At 58.0% G+C, this 19,330-nt stretch overlaps 1 protein-coding gene across 2 annotated transcripts; it reads left to right on the top strand.

Moving 5' to 3' along the window:
* Positions 1-1,932: 1,932 nt before the first annotated feature.
* Positions 1,933-18,766, top strand: DDR2 (discoidin domain receptor tyrosine kinase 2). Of its 2 annotated transcripts, none has more exons than XM_063344767.1 (17): positions 1,933-2,031; positions 6,072-6,157; positions 8,064-8,166; positions 8,313-8,544; positions 8,627-8,774; positions 8,935-9,040; positions 9,450-9,633; positions 9,705-9,948; positions 10,070-10,132; positions 10,273-10,403; positions 10,903-11,113; positions 11,627-11,850; positions 15,198-15,334; positions 15,749-15,940; positions 16,089-16,323; positions 16,818-16,967; positions 17,308-18,766. In XM_063344767.1, exons 2-17 carry the CDS (start codon positions 6,082-6,084, stop codon positions 17,443-17,445), a joined length of 2,574 nt encoding a protein of 857 aa, XP_063200837.1. In that variant the 5' UTR covers positions 1,933-2,031; positions 6,072-6,081; the 3' UTR covers positions 17,446-18,766. The 2 variants fall into 2 exon arrangements, with proteins under 2 accessions (XP_063200837.1, XP_063200836.1); XM_063344766.1 differs by lacking the exon at positions 1,933-2,031 and adding an exon at positions 5,422-5,549.
* The last annotated feature ends 564 nt before the right edge of the window (positions 18,767-19,330 follow it).

Below are 19,330 nucleotides of genomic sequence, written 5' to 3'. Positions count from 1 at the left end.
CCTGGGGAGGGATTTTCCCTTGTGGGGCTAGGAATGGGGCTCAAACTGCTTCCCCGGGGAAGTCACCAAGTCCCCCAAGTGCCAAGGTGGCTGTTGGGCACCCCAGGCCCAGCCGTGCACTCGGCTCCCCATGCAGCATGCCTGGGAAGCTGGGGCCACGCTGGGGGTCCTGGCTGGTGCTGTGGCTGCTGGTGGGTTGCCACGGGCCAGCTGGGCTGCGTGTGGCTGAGGCAGGCTGGAGGCCACGGGTCTCGGGGGAGAAAGCCTGGGATGGGGGCCAGAGTGGATGTGAGGAGCCGGTGCAGGGAGCTGCCAGGGGTCTGTAGCACCGCCTCCCCCTGCTTGCTGGCTCTGCTGGGCCCTGGGGTGGGGAAGGGACATCTCTGCTCCATGGAGAACAGGTGGGCACCCCTGAAGCTGCTCCTCCTTGGCATGGGGCAGGCAGCGGCCAGAGCACAGTGTGGCCCACCTTGGGGGATGCTTGCGGCCCCAGGACCAGCAGTGGTGAGGGGCTGCACAGGGGTATCGTCTCTCCGGCTGGTGCCCTGGGAGCGATGGAGGGGAGTAGTCTGCTTTGGCTTTTTGGCTCTGTTTGCACACCAACACCTTTGTGTTGGGTCCTGGGATAGAGAGACGCTGGCGCTGGCTGCCGCCAAGTTATTTGAGAGCCAATTCCAGGTAGCAGGAGCTGAGCAGGGCAGAGAGGAGCTGGCGTGCGTGCACGTAGGGCAGCCTTTGTGGGGGTGAGGGCACCCCCCCTGCCAGCTGATCCAGGGCAGGGTACAGAGCCCTGCAGCAGGCACCACGCTAACCTGTTCCCTGCAGGCACGCTGCTCCCTGCGCCCATGGCTGGGCTGGCACTGCAGCCCCTGCCCGGTGGCAGCGGTGAGGGTCCCCCATCCCGCCCTGGCACCCTGCCTGGGAACTTTGTTGGTTTGTCTGGAGAGCGGGCAGGCTGGAAGTCGGGCGGGGAGGGTGGTTTGGGGGTTTGGGAGCATGGCCGCAACAGCCCTGGGGCAGGCGCCTCCTTCAGTGCGGGGTGCCCTGTGGGGCAAGAGCACTTTTCGGGGGCTGCTGGACTGCTGCCAGGGCTGCTGCTTCCCTCCCAGGGCAGCGCGGGTGCTGGCCCACATACATAAAATACAGCCAAAACGCTCGTCTGAAAGAATATTGAATTTATTATTTATATTTTTTTAAATTGTATTTTTAGCTATTGCCCCAAAATTAACGTGAGCCGATTATTATTATTATATTTCTCCCTGACGCATTGTGTAGCCTGTGGCCATGGTGCCAAGCTAGTGCCTGGAAATGATTTAAAACCATGAGCCCAGCATGCAGCTCAGGGAGACGGAGCACTTCTTCCATGCCACACACCGGGGCAGGTCGTCTCTCTGGCAGCCAGTGTCCTGGCCACGCGTGTCCGCGCAGCAGCCCGGTACCCTTCCCACCAGGGGTCCAGAGCGGGGCAGCCCATGTGGGACCCTCCAGGCTAGGGATGAGACCTTCTGAGCTTGTGGACTTGTGGCTTGTGACTTGTGGAGCTCCTCCACCGCCCGCATTTTGGGGATGTCCCACATGGCCCCTGCACCCCACAGTGCAGGAGGAAGGTCCCGGACACGTGTGCCATCCCGCAGCCATGAGGGCAAGCGCTGGAAAGCAAAACACTGCCTATTGCTTTAAGTTCCCTTGCTGGCTACAGGGATTTTTTATTTTTTTTTTTCTTTCACGCTATGAATGGGTTTTGCTGTAAATTATAGCTTTGCACACATTCCCTCGGGCCGAGGAAAATAACCTCTGCCGAAAAGCTAGCCTGGATTGGTGACTGGCTCCCCCTCTCCGCTCCCTAATTGAAACCAAATGTGCAAGATGTAGGATTGTGGGATTTCTGGCTGGCTCCCAGGAATCCGCAGAATGCAAACGCGCTCCCAGAGGCATCTTGCATCAGCCCGGGGAAGTTCACTCCTCGCCTGGCTCCCCCGGCCCGGGCAAGGGGCAAGGAGCCCACCCGCCTGCTACCACCTCCCCGCTCCGGTGAGTTGCTCTAGGGTGCATGGGGATCCCCTCCCCAGGCTTGGGATTTTGGGGGGATGCAGGGTCTGCCGTACTCCGTGGCAGAGCCAGGGCAGAGGGACCGGCGTTCGGGTCTGCCCGGGAAGAGGCTGGGGCAGCAGCAGGGCAGTGTCCCCACCTGGGGAGGTGACATTTGGCCCCTTCTCTCCATTTTCCCCCACACCGCCAGCGTTTCCCCCCATGCCTTGTGCCAAGCCAGCGGTTCCTGGTGTCCCTCCTCGGCTCCCGCCTGTGTGTCTGTTGGCAGAGACAGTGGTGGTGCTGGCCAGACAGAGAGGCCCCGCTGTCCCTAGGGTCCTCTAGCCATGCACCAGGTCAGGCTAGGGAGGGGACACAGGGCCACCAGTCTGGTGCTCCTGGTGCTCCTGAGCATCCTGACCCCCCCATCCTGGTGCTGGGGACCTGCTGGCGGCATCCCAGCCGTGGCGGGGCGACGCCGTGCCCCGTGGCAGGGTAACGCTGTGCGCCGTGGCAGGGAGGAGGGCTGCAAGTTTTCAGCTGGCGGGGAGGGTTTGCTGGCTGCAGCACCCACAGGACCACGTCCCCAGGCCCCATGGCTGTGGGCTGTGCTGCTGGCAGGTCTCTGCAAGGCAGCTGGCAGTTGAGGAGACGTGCTGGCTGCTCCTCGCACCCTGTACGGCTGTGATGCCCCTGGCTGAGCTGGCAAGCCCGCGTCTGGGGAGGTGCTTGCCGCTGCAGAAAATGGGGCTGCATCCAGCCCAGAGAAGGTCTAAAATGGCATTTTTGGAGGGGAGGAGGACTACGGGTCCCGGCATGCTGCACTGCCTTCCCGCCGAGGCTGCGCCAGTGGCGCAGCATGCTGGGGGCTGTAGTGCCAGCTGGGGAGGGGGTCCCAAACCCCCTTACCGAAACACTGCATGCCTTGGGTCGTGGTCCAGGGTCACAGGGAGACTCTCACCGCTTAGGGACGTTCTCTCCTGCGTGGCCTCAGCGTGTCCCACCCACCCGCCATCCCAGCAGGAGGGGAGCCCCCTGGCTCCGTGCGAGGATGGGGGCTCTGTAATGGGAACCCTGGGAGACACAGGTCCAGGACCTGGTGTGCACAGGGGCGTGGGATGCTGCCATCCAGCCCCCTCCCCACGGACGATGCTCCTCCGGTGCCGTCGAGGACAGTGGACCCCGCCTGGGAAGTGAGTTGGGGACTTCACCAGCCAGCACAGGCTGTGGGCAAAAGGGACCGTAGCTCAGGTAGGGTTTGTCTCTAAACAAACGTGGATTTATTTTTTTTTCCTGCTAAGTTTCCCTGGTGATTTCAGCAGAATAAGAAGGGTGGAAAATAAAAAGAGGGGAAAAAAAAAAAAAAGCAGTGGCCGAGGGAAGCTCCCAAGCCCAGGCGATGCCAGGGAGGAGCTCCAAAAACTCTCTGCACTAAAAATTTCCAGTGATTGAAAATTTTCGGCAAACGTTTTTAGACAAAATGTTGCAAAGCCATCCCTTTTGCAAGGCTGGTGGAATAAAAATTATTTCCATCTGGGTTGCCAATGCTGCTCAGCCAGTTTGACCGCACATCCCGTAGCCCCCAGCCTCGCTGCCTAAGTCACTGTCTTCCTGCTGTCCCCCAGCCCCGCTCCCCCAAGGAGCAATGAGGGCTTCCCAATGGCTGCTGTGGGGATAATTTCCCTGCATTGGACTAAATGTAAATGCATTCCCTGCGGGACATTACGGCATCTGGTATCCTGATGCTTAAAGAGTTTACTCAGCCTGAAAGAACAGTGGGAAAAATACAGCCCTGGATTTTTTTTTTGGAATGCAGAAGGAAATTGAGATTTTAATGTTTGGCCATCATCAAACACGGGAGCTTCATGTGCGCATCTCGGCGATGCAGTTGAAATTCCCAGTTGCAGCTGAGGTAGTTGCAACTAACTAAACTTCCCCAGCCGGAAACAGAAAAATAAGTGACTACGTATGTGATTTGAAAAAGAAAAATAAAATAGAGAAACAGGGGAAAAAAAATCACCCTAAGTTCAGGTGTTTATTTGTACCTCCTGCAGAGCTCGTAGTGTTTAGCAGAGACCCCCTGGGGAACCCAGCAACGCACCGCTGGGTGCAGAGAGCCTCTAGCAGAGTGTGGGTGGCAGCTTCTTTGGCTTTGCAGTCCCCTTGGGTGCTGGCATGGTCACAGCAAGCCTGCCACGCTCCTGCCATGACAAACCCCGGTTTTGCCAGCGAGCAGGGCTGTACCCAGCACCTCCCAGCTGGACTCCGCAGGACGGGGGCATCCACCGTGTGGCAGCTGGATCAGGGTGAGTTTGGGCTTCCTCTTAGTGGTGGGGACAAGGCTGCGGGTCCCCACGTGCAGTCGCTGGTGTTGAGGCAGCTCAGGGACCTGCCAGCCCAGCCTGAACGTCCCTGGTACTCAGCTGGGATTTACCCCTGCGCTCACGTGCAGCCGGGTCCCAGTTGGCAAGGAGCTATGGTCCCTTTAACCCCCAGGTTAGTAAGTTGTTCCTGCAAAGGTTAATGTACGTGTAAACTAAATTAAAATGGCCTTTTTTAATAAAAAAAAGTGGACTAATCTCCATCTAGTGCCTGTGTGGAGGGCTGTGCCAGGAGTACAAACGTCCCCTTGGCAAATAAGGGGAGCCTGGGGCAGGGCTGGTGACATTTAGGGGTGTCCCTGGTGTATCCCCTAGCACAGTGCCATGCCCCGCGGTGGTTCCCCTGAGGTGGGTGGGTGCAACAGGAGCTGCTTGGGCACTGGGGGTTCCTGGCAGCTGCCGGCTACCCAGAGCCAGGGCAATGACTGCTGCCCTGCGAAGTGGTGTGGCTGCAAAGGGACTCAGGGGGCAGGCATGCACCGGGGCTGGGGCCAGGGGGGATCCCCTTGTGCCATGGACTGCACCCTGCTCTGAGGAGCCCCACCAGCACAGGTCAGCCCGAGCCGATTGCCAGGACTCCCAAGTCCTCTTCAGTCCCATCTGATGCCCCCCTGGAGGCAGAGGGTGCAAGCTGGCTGCCATGCCCCTCTGTCACACCTTTCCGTGTCACCCACATCATAGAATTATAGAATGGTTTGGGTTGGAAGGGATCTCAAAGATCATCTAGTTCCAACCCTCCTGCCCCGGGGCAGGGACACCTCCCACCAGACCAGGTTGCTCAAAGCCCCATCCAACCTGGCCTCTAACACCTCCGGGGATGGGGCAGCCACAGCTTCCCTGGGCAACCTGTTCCAGTGTCTCACCACCTTCATAGTGAACAATTTCTTCCCAATATCTAATCTAAATCTCCCCTCTTCCAGTTTAAAACCGTTACCCCTTGTCTTATTGCTCTGCTCCCTGATCCAGAGTCCCTCCCCATCTTTCCTGTAGGCCCCCTTTAGGTACTGGAAGGTCGCTATAAGGTCTTCCCGGAGCCTTCTCTTCTCCAGGCTGAACAACCCCAACTCTCTCAGCCTGTCAAGAAATCCCCAGGATCTGCTCTGCCACGGAGAACTGTCACAAATATGCTGTAAATCTCGGGTGATTATCTGATATTATCTCTCCTGAGCCAGAAGGCAGGGAAACCGCGTGTTGCAATGTATTATTTTGTTATACGACGGGGTTGTGCAATGCCTCACTTTCACAGTCATCCAAGGGCGGGTGGCGCAGCCGGAGACTTTCACCCCATTAGTGGAGCTGGATGTCGACGGCCCCGAGCAGAGCCCTGGGAGGGTCGTGTGGGTCCCGTGGCCATTTCATGTGGCCAGCTCCAGGGATGTGTCAGGGCCACATTACCTGCCCAAGCCGGGGGTTGCGTCGGTGTGGCGCTGTGATGTTGTGGCTCCTGGCGGGGGGCGTGGATGGGATGGGACACCAGGACCCCTTTGACCACCATCACAGATGTGAGGCTTGGGGCTCTGGTCCTCCTCTGATGCTGAGGTGGGGACACAGGTCTCATGCAGGGGAAGCCCTCCCATCCTTGGCTGGCCGCCCCAAGTAAGACTGGCATTTCTACATGGCTGAGCTGCCTCAGCATGATGAGTCCTGGCTCTGTCTCCGCAGGACTGCCGACATGCCATCTGCCCTCAGACCAGCCCTGCTGCTGCTGCTGGAAGTCCTGTGGGCTGCGAGAGCCCAGGTCAACCCAGGTAAGTGAGATGGGGACCAGGGGGCTGCAAGAGTCATGAGGTGTGTTTCCCTGGGCTGTGGTCCTGCCAGGGCATCCAAGCCTGGGCTCACATCATCTCCACCATCTCCAGGACTTTCCCAGCCCTGGGAGCAGTGTGTGATGGCACCCCAAGCTTCGCCTGCCTGGGCACTCTGCTGTCCTGCACGTGGCTCAGCCACTGCCAGTGACCCATAAGGCATCCTCTACATACCATGAGTGTCTCTACTGGCACCAGTGGGCTGGTGGGACTCTGGGGTATGGGCAAAGTGCTGCAGATGGAGCTCTGGGCTCTGAGTGGAGCCCTTCTCCATGGGGGCTCGCGGAGCCTGCTCAGTTTTGAGGCCGCGGCGTGCAGAAGGCAAGGCACCGGGGTATTGTTTGCTGCCACTGGGACGTGCTTTCTTTGGCGTTTTGCAGCAAACCAAGGTTGGCTTTAGTAAAGCAGCTTGAGTAGGTGCTGCCAGAAACCACAACACTGCGTCAAATGTCAGCAAGAGAAGTGTGTTTAAATGGTTGTTTCCACAGGGCTCAGCCCGCTTCTGCACTGCAGGGGTGGACACAGAGCCCAGACTCCTTCAGCACATCAGGGTTTCCCCAGGGCATCCCTGTAACAAGTCCCTTCAAAGGCTTCTTCCATCCGTGGGAAGAGTTTGCTGGGTCTTCCCTGGAGAAGGTGCTTAAGGAAGCAATCCTGTTTCTTCTGCTGCCATCCAGGGCTGGCAGTGTTGGCTTTGAGTGGCCAAGATGGTAATTACCTAGGGCAAAGGAGCTGGGCTGGCTCCACGTTCGGGAAGAGTTAAATGGGAATTCAGTGGGAGCTGCACTCAGCAGAGCATCACAGGTGGGAGAGCTGGAGAAAAGAAGAGATGCTTGCTCCCCGCTGTGCTGAAGATGCACCCATCTTTCTGTTGGATACAGAAGATGGTCCCTGTCATGTGGGAACCCAGGGATGGGAGCTAGCTGCTGGGCAGCACCTCATGTTGGGACACAGGCTCCTTGCCATCGCAGCACTGGGCGTGGGGGCAGGAGGTGGCCCTGACACTTCATCCTCACCTGGGCCCTGCTGCCTCAGTGTGGGCATTTGCTCGGGGCGGTGTGCGGAGGGAGCGCTGTGGGCTGGAGCCAGCGGCCAGACAGTAAACACGGCCAAACAAGCCGGCCTTTCAGCAGCTCTCTTGGCAGCCGGGCACGAAAAAATAACTCCTGGGAAGCGGTGTGGATGCGGTGCCAGGGGAGCCGGCTGCCACTCGGGGACGCAGCCCACATGCCACCCCGGGTACTTTTCCACTCACAGCCAGGACGGGAGAAGGGCTGGTGATGGGAGCCACGGGGTCAGCGGGGAGGGCGAGCGCCTGCCTTTGTCACTTGTTTCCCCAGGCAGGTGGGGGGAGCAGCGGGATGGCATGGCCCAGAACAGGTTGCTGTGGGTGGGTTTTTTTGGATGAATGAATGGCCTCTGGAGTGCCCCCAGAATGAGGAGCATGGGGACAGCGGTGCCAGCCCATGGTCTCTCCCTCCACCACAGCCGAAATATTTGCCGAAGGGATCTCCGCGGACAGGGACTGGGTATGTCCAGCAGCTCTTGGGGCACTGTCTCCCTTTACCGCCAGCTTTGTTTCCAGCTGGGCTGGCATCTGCTTCTGGCCAGTGGCTCCATTTGCCCAGGCAGGTGACTGCCTGAGAAGGACCATCCCATCGTGCTTCTCCCCTGCTCTGAAAGCCGGAGGGACGGAGAGTGCTGTGATGCCTGAGCTGCCCAGGCTGCAGTGCCCATGGCTCTGTGGATGTGCCCCAGCCCTGGCAGTGCCATACCATATTTCAGCCCTTCTGTCAGCCGGGGAGGGGAGGAGGGATGCCTGCTTAGCACCCTGCTGGTCTCGTTGCAGCGGTGTGCCGGTACCCCTTGGGAATGTCGGGAGGGCACATTCCTGACGAGGACATCTCAGCCTCCAGCCAGTGGTCCGAGTCCACAGCCGCCAAGTACGGACGGTGAGTGTGGGGACAGGTGGCAGGGTAGGCACAGAGACACTCCTGTGACAGCCACAGCAGGGTCTGGGCTGCCACAGAGAGGCAGAAGCGGGGCACAGGGACAGCTCTGGCCACCTGCAAATGTCTCCTCCACTCTGGTTTCACAGGTTGGACTCGGAGGATGGTGATGGTGCCTGGTGCCCTGAGATCCCAGTGGAGCCCGACGACCTGAAGGAGTTCCTGCAGATTGACCTGCGTGCACTCCACTTCATCACACTGGTGGGCACCCAGGGGCGCCACGCCGGGGGCCATGGCAACGAGTTTGCCCCCATGTATAAGATCAACTACAGCCGGGATGGCACGCGATGGATCTCCTGGAGGAATCGGCATGGGAAGCAGGTGAGGAGGCGGGTGGGGGCTGCACTGGGTGGTGGGTGAGGGGCTGTGCCTACCCAACCCCACTGTACTTCCCTCTCCCCAGGTGCTGGATGGAAACACCAACCCTTACGACATCGTCCTCAAGGACCTGGAGCCACCCCTCATCGCCCGCTTCGTCCGCTTCATCCCTGTCACTGACCACTCCATGAACGTCTGCCTGCGCGTGGAGCTGTATGGCTGCGTCTGGCTGGGTGGGTGCTGTGGTCCTGTGCCCTTCCCCATGTCCCCAGAGCTTGACCAGGGGCTGTCCGTCCCACTGGGGGCTGGCTGTCCCACCGGCAGCTGGCCCCGGAGCACACCAGCAACGGGGTGGTCCAGCATGGGCTGCCGCTCACCCTCCTCTCCCCACAGATGGGTTGGTGTCCTACAGTGCGCCAGCTGGGCAGCAGCTCGTCCTCCCCGGGGGCACCATCATCTACCTGAACGACTCAGTGTATGATGGGGCATTTGGGTACAGGTGAGGACCTGGTGGGCTTGTGCACACGATGGATGCTGCGCCGGGCAGGAGAGGAAGGGGGTGTGTTTGCTTCCCTGTGTTCGTTTTTGCTGATACTCAGCAGAGGAAATACTTGGGGTGTCCCTGAAGCAGAGTACATGGCCAGCTCTGGGAGGCTGCACGAATGATGCGGACAGTGTGAAGGGGAAAGCACCCCCAGCCCTTCTTTTGGCTTTACGCTAACTGCACTGCACTTCAGCATCCCACAGCCTTTTCCAGAAAGAACACCAAGAAGAACAAAAACCCATCCTGAATTTCCTAGGGGCTGCAAGGAGCTGCCTGGGGCGGGGGGTGGGTGTGTGTGCTGGGTGGTGCCAGGTTCGTGGCGTTGGCAAGAGTCACGCTCCCTTTCCCCCCTTGCACATGCCAGCATGACGGAGGGCCTGGGCCAGCTGACAGACGGGGTGTCAGGGCTGGACGACTTCACGCAGACCCACGAGTACCACGTCTGGCCGGGCTACGACTATGTTGGCTGGCGCAACGAGAGCACCGCTGGCGGCTACGTGGAGATCACCTTTGAGTTCGACCGCATCAGGAACTTCACCGCTATGAAGGTCTGCACACCCCCTGCCCGCTCCCCTGTCCCCGTCCCCTGCCATGGCTGCACTGACGGTCTGCCCCACAGGTCCACTGCAACAACATGTTTGCCAAAGGGGTGAAGATCTTCAAGGAGGTGCAGTGCTACTTCCGCGCTGATGCCAGTGAGTGGGAGCCCAACGCCGTCTCCTCAGTGCTGGTGCTGGATGACGTGAACCCCAGTGCCCGCTTCGTCACCGTGCCCCTACTCCACCGCATGGCCAGCGCCATCAAGTGCCAGTACTACTTCGCCGACGCCTGGATGATGTTCAGCGAGATCACCTTCCAGTCAGGTACCTGACTCCATGAGGCCTGCAGGGACCGGACCCTCCTGAAGGGGGGTTTGAAGGAGGGAGTGGGGCTGTGGGGCACCCACACCACCCACCCTGATGCTCTCCTTTTCTCCCTTGCCAGATGCAGCCATGTACAACAACTCGGTGGGCCCCCCCGGGGTGCCTGTGGTCCCCACCACTTATGGTAAGGCATCAAATAGTATGTCACCCTGAGCTGGGTGGGGAGATGCTCTGGGGACTCTGTCCCATCCGATGGAGGAAAGGGTCAGGAGCTCTCCCCATGCCCCAGAATGACCGGCTCTTGCTGTCCCCTTCTCCTGCCAGACCCCACGCTCAAGGTAGACGACAGCAACACACGCATCCTGATCGGGTGCCTGGTGGCAATCATCTTCATCCTGTTGGCCATCATTGTCATCATACTGTGGCGGCAGTTCTGGCAAAAGATGCTGGAGAAGGTGGGCAAGTGCTGGTGGCTGCCGAGGTGCCCCAGGGCGGTGGGCTCATCCCGGTAGGTTCCTCTGGGAGCTCAGCACAGGCAAAGCAGACTCCATGGTGGGGCTGATGCTCCCTTCCCCTCCTCGGGAAGGCTGTAATTTGCACCCATCTCCCAAGCAAGGGGATTTAGCTGAGCAGGGTGGTGACTTTGGGACCTGCCGCTTGTCCATCCCTCTGTCCTAAAACTGGGCTGAGGATGAGGAGCCTGAAGGGCACTGCAGCCCCCAGCTAATCAAGGGCAGTCACAGGGGTGATGGAGCCAAACTCTTCTCCATAGAGGCAGACAATAGAAGGAGAGGACATGAGGACAAATGTCTGCCCCAGGCAGGTTATGAAGCCCTGGGACAGGGCACCAGAGACGGGGGATTGGGGCTGGGCACAACCACAGAGACCCCATCCTGCCGGTGCTGTGGGGACCCTCGGTCCCAGCTCTCTTCTCCCTTGCCTGCCCTCTCACAGGCCTCGCGGAGAATGCTGGATGACGAAATGACTGTCAGCCTCTCCCTGCCCAGTGAATCCAGCATGTTCAACCACAACCGCTCCTCCTCCTCCAGCGAGCAGGAGTCCAGCTCCACCTATGACCGCATATTCCCCCTCGGACCCGACTACCAGGAGCCCTCCCGCTTGATCCGCAAGCTGCCGGAGTTCACCCCAGGGGAGGAGGACACAGGTGAGAACTGTGACACCGTGCATGCTTAGAGCCATCTACCACACACCAAGCCTTCTGCAGGCCCTTCTCCCCAGCCCCTGCTTTTGGCCGATCTCCAAACATTTTGGCACAGAGGGATGGCGGGGGGAGGTCACACAAGCTCCTGTGTATCCTGCTCAGAGATCACACAAAGCCTGTGGCCGAGAGCTGTCACTGGTGTTCACGGGCAGGCTGACCTGTGTCCCCACTACCGTCCTTGGGATGCTCTGGCATCTCTTCCTCCATGATCCAGAGATCGGGCACTGACCGCTGCTCATCTGGTGCTTGGAGCTGGGTTGGTGCATTTGTCAGTGATGGGGAAGCAGAGGAGCAGCCTGCGAAGTCTGCAGCAGCCCAGCCATGTCGGGGCAAAGTGGGGGCTCTGGGGAGGACGGGGATGGAGAAGACAGTGGCTGGAGTCTGAGCAGGCGCCAGGGAGCAGAGGGTGCAGGGCAGTACATCCATGGCAGGGCTGTCCCCGCTGTCCCCACCTAGGCTGCAGTGGTCCTGTGAAGCCATCCCAGGCCAATGTCCCCGAGGGAGTCCCCCACTATGCGGAGGCCGACATCGTGAACCTGCAGGGTGTGACTGGTGGCAACACCTACTCAGTGCCGGCCCTCACCATGGACCTGCTCTCTGGCAAGGACGTGGCCGTTGAGGAGTTCCCCAGGAAGCTGCTGACTTTCAAGGAGAAGCTGGGGGAAGGCCAGTTTGGGGAGGTGAGTGGGAGCTAGTCCTGCTCTGAGCAGGGCTCAGGCAAGGCTTTTTTTTTCATCAATCTGTTTTTTTTATCAATTCTCCTGGTCAAAGGAAAGGGGTTTGAAAGGACCGGTTGAATCTGTTCTGTCAACAAATGGCTACAGGACTGGTGCCATAGCCAGGGATTTGTCTATGTAGACCATGTGACTCACTTTGAGAAACCAGGTCTACTGGGGGCTGATGGGTCCATCTGTCTGAGAAGGGGAAGAGCATCTTTGCTCTAATGCTTGCCAAGCTTGTGAAGAGGGCTTTAAACTAAAGTTACCAGGGGAGGGAAACCTCAATCCATCCCACTCCTATCAGTTTGATGCCAGTGCCATTGATAGACGTTCAGAGCCAGGAGGAGGATCACAGGTCAGCAGGAGAGCACTTGGAGTGCAGCACAAACGAACACCGGCCACGCCAGCCAGTAAATCAGCTTCATTGGGGCCCCAGCTTAAGTGCCTCCATGCAAACGCATGGAGCATGGGGAACATACAAGAGGAGTTAGAGGTCTTATCTTATTGGCATCATGGAGACATGATGGGATGGCTCCTGTGACTGGAGTGTTGGAATGGAAGGATACAGGTTTTTTAGGAAGGACAGGCAGGGAAGACGAGGAGGGGGTGTCACCCTCTATGATAATGGCCAACTGGAGTGCATGGAACTCTGCCTGGGGATGGATGAGGAGCCGACTGAGAGCTTACAGGTCAGGATTAAGGGAAGGGCAGGGACTGGTGACACTATAGTAGGGGTCTGCTACAGGCCACCTGACCAGGAAGACTGAGTGGATGAGGCCCTCTATAGACAGATAGGAGCAGCCTCATATTCACAAGCCCTGGTCCTCATGGGGATTTCAACAACCCTGATATCTGTTGAAGGAACAACACAGCAGGGAATAAGCTATCCAGGAGGTTCCTCCTCCAAGTGATAGAGAAGCCAAAGAGGAGAGGTGCTATGCTGGACCTTGTTCTCACCAACAAGGAGGGGCTGGTGGGGAATGTGAAGCTCAGGGGCAGTATTGGCTGCAGTGACCACGAAGTGGTGGAGTTCAAGACCCTTAGGGCAGCGAGAAGGGAGCACAGCAAGCTCACTACCCTGGACTTCAGGGGAGCAGACTTTGACCTCTTCAGGGATGTGCTGATAGAGTACCATGGGATAAAGCCCTGGAGGGAAGAAGGGACCAAGAAAGCTGGTTAATATTCAAGGATCACTTCCTTCAAGCTCAGGAGCGATGCATCCCAACAAAGAGGAAGTGATGCAAGAATGCCAGGAGGCCTGCATGGATGAACAAGGAGATCCTGGACAAACTCAAACAGAAAAAGGAAGTCTACAGAGGTTGGAAACAAGGACGGGTAGCCTGGGAGGAATACAGAAAAATTGTCCAAGCAGCCGGGGATAAGGTTAGGAAAGCTAAAGCCCTGGTAGAATTAAATCTGACCAGGGATGTCAAGGGTAATAAGAAAAGCTTCTACAGGTGCATCAGTGATAAAGGACGACTGGGGAAAATGTGGGCCCCCTCCGGAAGGAAATGGGAGACCTGGTTACTCAGGATATGGAGAAGGCTTTTTTGCCTCTCTTCACCAGCAAGTGCTCTAGCCACATCACCCAAGTTACAGAAGGCAAAGGCAGGGACTTGGAGAAAGAAGAACTGCCCACTGTACGAGATCACATTTGAGACCATCTGAGGAACGTGAAGGTTCACAAGTCCATGGGACCTGATGAGATGCATCTGTGGGTCCCGAGGGAACTTACGGATTAATTTGATGAGCCACTATCCATCGTATTTGAGAAGTTGTGGCAGTCTGGCAAAGTTCCCGCTGACTGGAAAAGGGGAAACATAACACCCATTTTTAAAAAGGGAAAAAAAGGAAGACCTGGGGAACTACAGGCCAGTCAGTCTCACCTCTGTGCCTGGCAAGATCATGGAACAGATCCTCCTGGGATCTCTGCTAAGGCACGTGGAAAATAAGGAGGTGATTGGTGACAGTCAACATGGCTTCAGGCCATGTCAACAGAAAGTCAACAGGCAAATCATGCCTGTCAAATTTGGTGGTCTTCTACAGCTTTGAGGGATAAGGGAAAAGCAAGTGACATCATCTACCTGGACTTGTGCAAAGCATTTGGCACAGTTCTGCACGACACCCTGGTCTCTAAACTGACAAGACATGGATTTGATAGATGGACTACTCAGTGAATAAGGAATTAGCTGGATGGTCACACTCAAGGAGTTACAGTCAACAGCTTGATGTCCAAGTGGAGACCAGTAACGAGTGGTGTTCCTCAGAGGTCAGTACTGGGACCGCTGCTGTTTAATACCTTTGTTAGTGACATGGACAGTGGGACTGAGTGCACCCTCAGCAAGTTTGCCAAGCTGTGTGGTGTGGTCGACATGCTGGAGGGAAGGGATGCCATGCAGAGGGACCTTGATAAGCTTGAGAGGTGGGCCTATGCGAACCTCATAAAGTTCAACCAGGCCAAGTGCAAGGTCCTGCACGTGGGTCAGGGCAATCCCAGGCACAAATACCAATTGGGCAGAGAATGGCTTGAGAGCTGTCCTGAAGAGAAGGACTTGGGGGTGTTGGTGGGTGAGAAGCTCAACATGAGCCGGCAATGGGTGCTTGCAGCCCAGAAAGCCAACCACATCCTGGGCTGCATCAAAAGAAGTGTGGCCAGCAGGTCAAGGAAGGGGATTCTGCCCCTCTGCTCCGCTCTGGTGAGACTCCACCTGGAGTACTGTGCCCAGCTCTGGGGCCCCCAGCATAAGAAGGACATAGACCTGTTGTAGCAGGTCCAGACAAGGGCCACAAAGATGATCAGAGGGCTGAAGCACCTCTCCCGTGAAGACAGGCTGAGAGAGTTGTGGTTGTTCAGCCTGGAGAAGAGAAGGCTCCGGGGAGACCTTATAGCAGCCTTCCAGTACCTAAAGGGGGCTACAGGAAAGACGGAGAGGGACTCTTGATCAGGGAGTGGAGCGATGGGACAAGAGGTAACGGTTTTAAACTGAAAGAGGGGAGATTTAGATTAGATATTAGGAAGAAATTCTTTACTGTGAGGGTGGTGAGACACTGGAACAGGTTGCTCAGAGAAGCTGTGGATGGCCCATCCCTGGAGGTGTTCAAGGCCAGGCTGGATGGGGCTTTGAGCAGCCTGGTCTGGTGGGAGGTGTCCCTGCCCTTGGCAGGGCGGTTAGAACTAGATGATCTTTAAGATCCCTTCCAACCCAAACCATTCTATGATTCTATTATTCTATGATTCTAAGGCTCTTCCCAGGCTGGGGGAGGCTGTCAATCAGTGGAGGTAATGGCTGCCCCTTGCACTCCTCCAGGTTCATCTCTGTGAAGTGGAGGGGATGGAGAAGTTCACAGGCAAGGACTTTGCCCTGGAGGGCTTGGACACTAGCTCCAACTGCCCAGTGCTGGTGGCTGTGAAGATGCTGCGAGCGGATGCCAACAAGAATGCCAGGTACAGGGCCAGGGGGTGCATGTGCCCCAGTGTTGCCTCCCACACAGAGCCCCCACGAGGAGAGACGGGATGCTTGGAAAGCATCCCCTGCCTCCAGTGGCCAGGAGCTCAATGCAGCTCTGAGGACCACACATCTGAGCTGTCTGGGGATGCTGGGCTACCATGATTCAGGACTACTGGTCCTTGCTGGTCCTAAGCAGCTCCCCAGCACCCCACCCTACCCACCAAGTCCACCCTGCTGCTGTGCATGGACCAACCCTGACCTTCCCCTCATGGCCCCCAGTCCCAGGGGAGGGGACCCGCGGGTCCCCCTCAAGGCTTGAGTGGGCCGGTGGGAGGCTCAGCTGGTCTGTGCACGCCTCCTTGCCCCTCTGGGCCTGTCTATCCGATCTGTGTGGTTTCTGTTCCGGAAAGGAATGATTTTCTGAAGGAAATCAAGATCATGTCACGGCTGAAAGACCCCAACATCATCCGGCTGCTGGCAGTGTGCATTGCGGACGACCCGCTGTGCATGATCACCGAGTACATGGAGAACGGAGACCTCAACCAGTTCCTGTCCCGCCAGCAGGCAGGCAGCCCCCCCACCGGCCACGCACCCACCATTAGGTAGAGCTACCTGAGATGGGCAGGGGCAGGCAGGGCTGCCTGCTCCAGGCATCCCGCCTGGCAGTGGGGTGCCCTGCTCGGGCCTGTGCATCCCCTAGCTGCCGTCCTTCCCGGCACCTCAGTTCCTCCCTTGTTCCCTCCCCGGCAGCTACAGCGACCTGCGGTTCATGGCCACCCAGATTGCCTCTGGCATGAAGTACCTCTCCTCCCTAAACTTCGTGCACCGAGACCTGGCCACGCGCAACTGCCTGGTGGGGAAGCAGTACACCATCAAGATAGCCGACTTTGGCATGAGCAGGAATCTCTACAGCGGGGACTACTACCGCATCCAGGGGCGGGCGGTGCTCCCCATCCGCTGGATGTCCTGGGAGAGCATCCTGCTGGTATGTGGGGGGCTGTGATCCTCTGACAGACCCTGACACATCCATGGTTCCTGGGGCTGGGTGGTGCAGAAGGCATGGGGAAGTCTCTCCTCCCTGGAGCTCAGCTTTGGGGTGAAGCATGCGGGAAGTGGGAGTGGTAGCAGCTTTTCGAGGCAGGATGGGGGGACTACAGTGATCTTTTGTGTTTGAGCAGGACGCTTGACGTTTTCTCCTGGCCAAGGTCAGACCTGGAAGAGGGTTACTTTTTGTGTTTGCAGGGAGCTTGGTCCTTACTGAGCCCCAGCTCTCAGAGCAGTCACTGCAAGCTGGACCCAGAGCTCGCCAGTCTCTGGCCCTGGGCAGAGACCAGGCTTGCGGGACCAAGCCCATCTCTGGGCCCAGATCTGGAAGATGATGCATCCAGAAAGAGGTTTTGAACCCTGGCCACATAGGGTGCTTACAGAGCAGGACTGGGTAATGTCCATGCCTGACCCTGCTCTGCTCCCTCCTGCCAGGGCAAGTTCACGACGGCCAGTGATGTGTGGGCATTTGGTGTGACACTGTGGGAGACCTTCATGCTCTGCCGGGAGCAGCCCTACTCCCAGCTGTCTGATGAGCAGGTCATTGAAAACACTGGCGAGTTTTTCCGGGACCAGGGCCGGCAGGTAGGGATGGGATGGGACGGGATGGGATGGGATGGGATGGGATGGGACGGGATGGGATGGGATGGGGTGGGATGGGACGGGACGGGACGGGATGGGACAGGATGGGACAGGCAGCAGTGCACCTGGGACACTGGGGACCTGGGGAAAGACTTTAAGGTGATGAGATAAGGAGCTTGGCTATGGGGGAGTTATAGGACAGGAACTCCTCTGGGAAGGAGTCCTGGTGAAGGGCCCCCCCTCCCCGGTCCACGGAGAAATGGGGATCCCCAGGAACAGTTTGCTTTTTGGTTTCTGTGGCAGTAACTCTCTCCCTTTGTCATCTTTGCCTTTTGTTTTGAAGACCTACCTTCCCCAGCCTGCACTTTGCCCTGACTCAGTCTATAAGCTAATGCTCAGCTGCTGGAGACGGGACACTAAAGATCGTCCCTCCTTCCAGGATATCCATCGCCTTCTCCAAGAATCAGCCAGTGAAGAATGACCCTTTGCTCCCCACTAGCCCCGTTCCCATCCCTCCCCATCCCCAGAGGAGCCCCGTATGCAAACCAAAGCCACTTCACTCGGACTTAACAATAAAACCCGGGCAGCTCGTCTTGTTCTCATTGTACAGTGAAGCCTCAGAGGAAAACCCGAAGGGCAGCAAGGAGAGCCACTGCGTGGGACGACTTGGACCTCCCACTCGCTTACTGACCCAAGCCTGGGAGCGACACAGGCTGAGACGAGGGTTATTTATTGATGGCAGTGTGTTCTTGGTGACGATGACCGGGACAAAGCGGCTTCTCTCCCCTGGTTGGAGGGGAGGAACGTCAGCTGGACTTTCTCTGTGAGGAAGCTCCAGGCCCATGCACAGGGCAGGTGCCTGGGGAAAGGATGCACATGGCTATGTGCCTGCCGGAGCAGGGACTGTCCGGCAGCCACTACCTGCACGAGGAAGAGCTGGGAGTTGCCGCCAGCTCACAGCGGGCTGTGCAATTACAGGGTGAAAACAAAAACTCCCTGAACATTTTGGCCTTTGGACATGCACATGGAGGGGCAGAAAGCCCTGTCCCTGCTGGCCAGACCCCAGTTGCATAGGGAGAAGCCTGATGGCACTCCCGGCTCCTAGCCTGGAGCTGGAAAGGGCAGCATGCGCAAGCTGCGGCTCCTCTGTGTCAGCCAGGGAGGAGCGGACATGCCAGCCCCATCAAGAGGCATGCCGAGGGGACCTCCTCACACTGACCACAGCCGCTCCAGAGCTGCACAACTGTCCCTGAAACGCATTTTGGATGCCCTGCGGGTCCTGCGCAGCAGATGGCGGCAGGACGTTCGCACTTTTCACCTCCGAGGGGAAATCTCCAGGTCCTCCTCTCCCAGGGTTAACCCACATCTTCACCTGCCGTGAGAGGAATGCACATAGCAGAGTTTTCACCGGCTGCTGCCTGATGCCCAAGCCTGCAACAGCACGGAGCAACAGCGCTGCGAGGGCACGGAGCAGTGGGCACCGCGGCTCTCCCTGGTTCTTGCGCCAGGGATCGCAGCTCAGCTCAAGTGCCTGAGCTGGACTCTGCTGCCCTGAGCATCCTGCAGCAGTCTGGCACCAGTCCATCCTCTCGGATCCAGCAGCTCTGTTGAGCAAACTGGGCAGGAGACATGGCAGGTTACCCACCGTGCCCCAAAATCATACTCTCCTCTGGCTGGACAGGAGAAACTTTGTACTTAGAGGGTACATGGACCCCTCCATACTTTTGTATGCATTAGTTCAGCACCATCAAGTCACGCGTGGCACAGTTTCCAGTATACTATTGCTAAGGCATGTATATATTCAGTAGATGCACCTATATATAGGGGCAAACCCGCTGAAGAGATACTTGCTACGTGAATCTGGTTGCATGGTTTCCTTGTGGCACTTCAGAAGGCATCTCGCCTCCTCTGGGGGCATCTCTGGGAGGGAGCCTGGCTGGTACTCACCTGCCGAGGGGCTCTGGGTCTGCACTGTGTGCCCTGAGATGCCGTGTGGGGAGAGCTTGGGGGAGTGCACACAGGTAGCAGCCTAAGAGATGGAGGAAGGATGCTGGTTGACCCACACTGGTTGCCCGTCTCCTTGAGTGACAGGCAGGGTGCTCTGAGGCTCAGCATCCACGTCAGTTGATGTCCACCAGCAGGGACTGAGGTGGGATAGTGGGCCTGGGAGAGGGGAGGGCAGGGGTAGGGGGCTGCTGGTCCCACTGGCTGCAGCAGAGGGGGTCTCACCCCTGCTGAGTGCGTAGTCTGCGGCAGCACGTCACTTTGTGGCTGAACCAGGAGTGAGGACAGGCTTTGTTCAAGCCACATAATTGGTACCCATCTGCCTATGCCCTTGGATGCCCTCTTCTTGCTCAGGGTGCATC

Source organism: Chroicocephalus ridibundus, chromosome 8, assembly GCF_963924245.1.
Source record: "Chroicocephalus ridibundus chromosome 8, bChrRid1.1, whole genome shotgun sequence".
Classification (NCBI taxonomy): domain Eukaryota; kingdom Metazoa; phylum Chordata; class Aves; order Charadriiformes; family Laridae; genus Chroicocephalus; species Chroicocephalus ridibundus.
The sequence above is the reverse complement of the archived record's forward strand: the minus strand, read 5'-3'. Positions and strand labels throughout refer to the sequence as shown.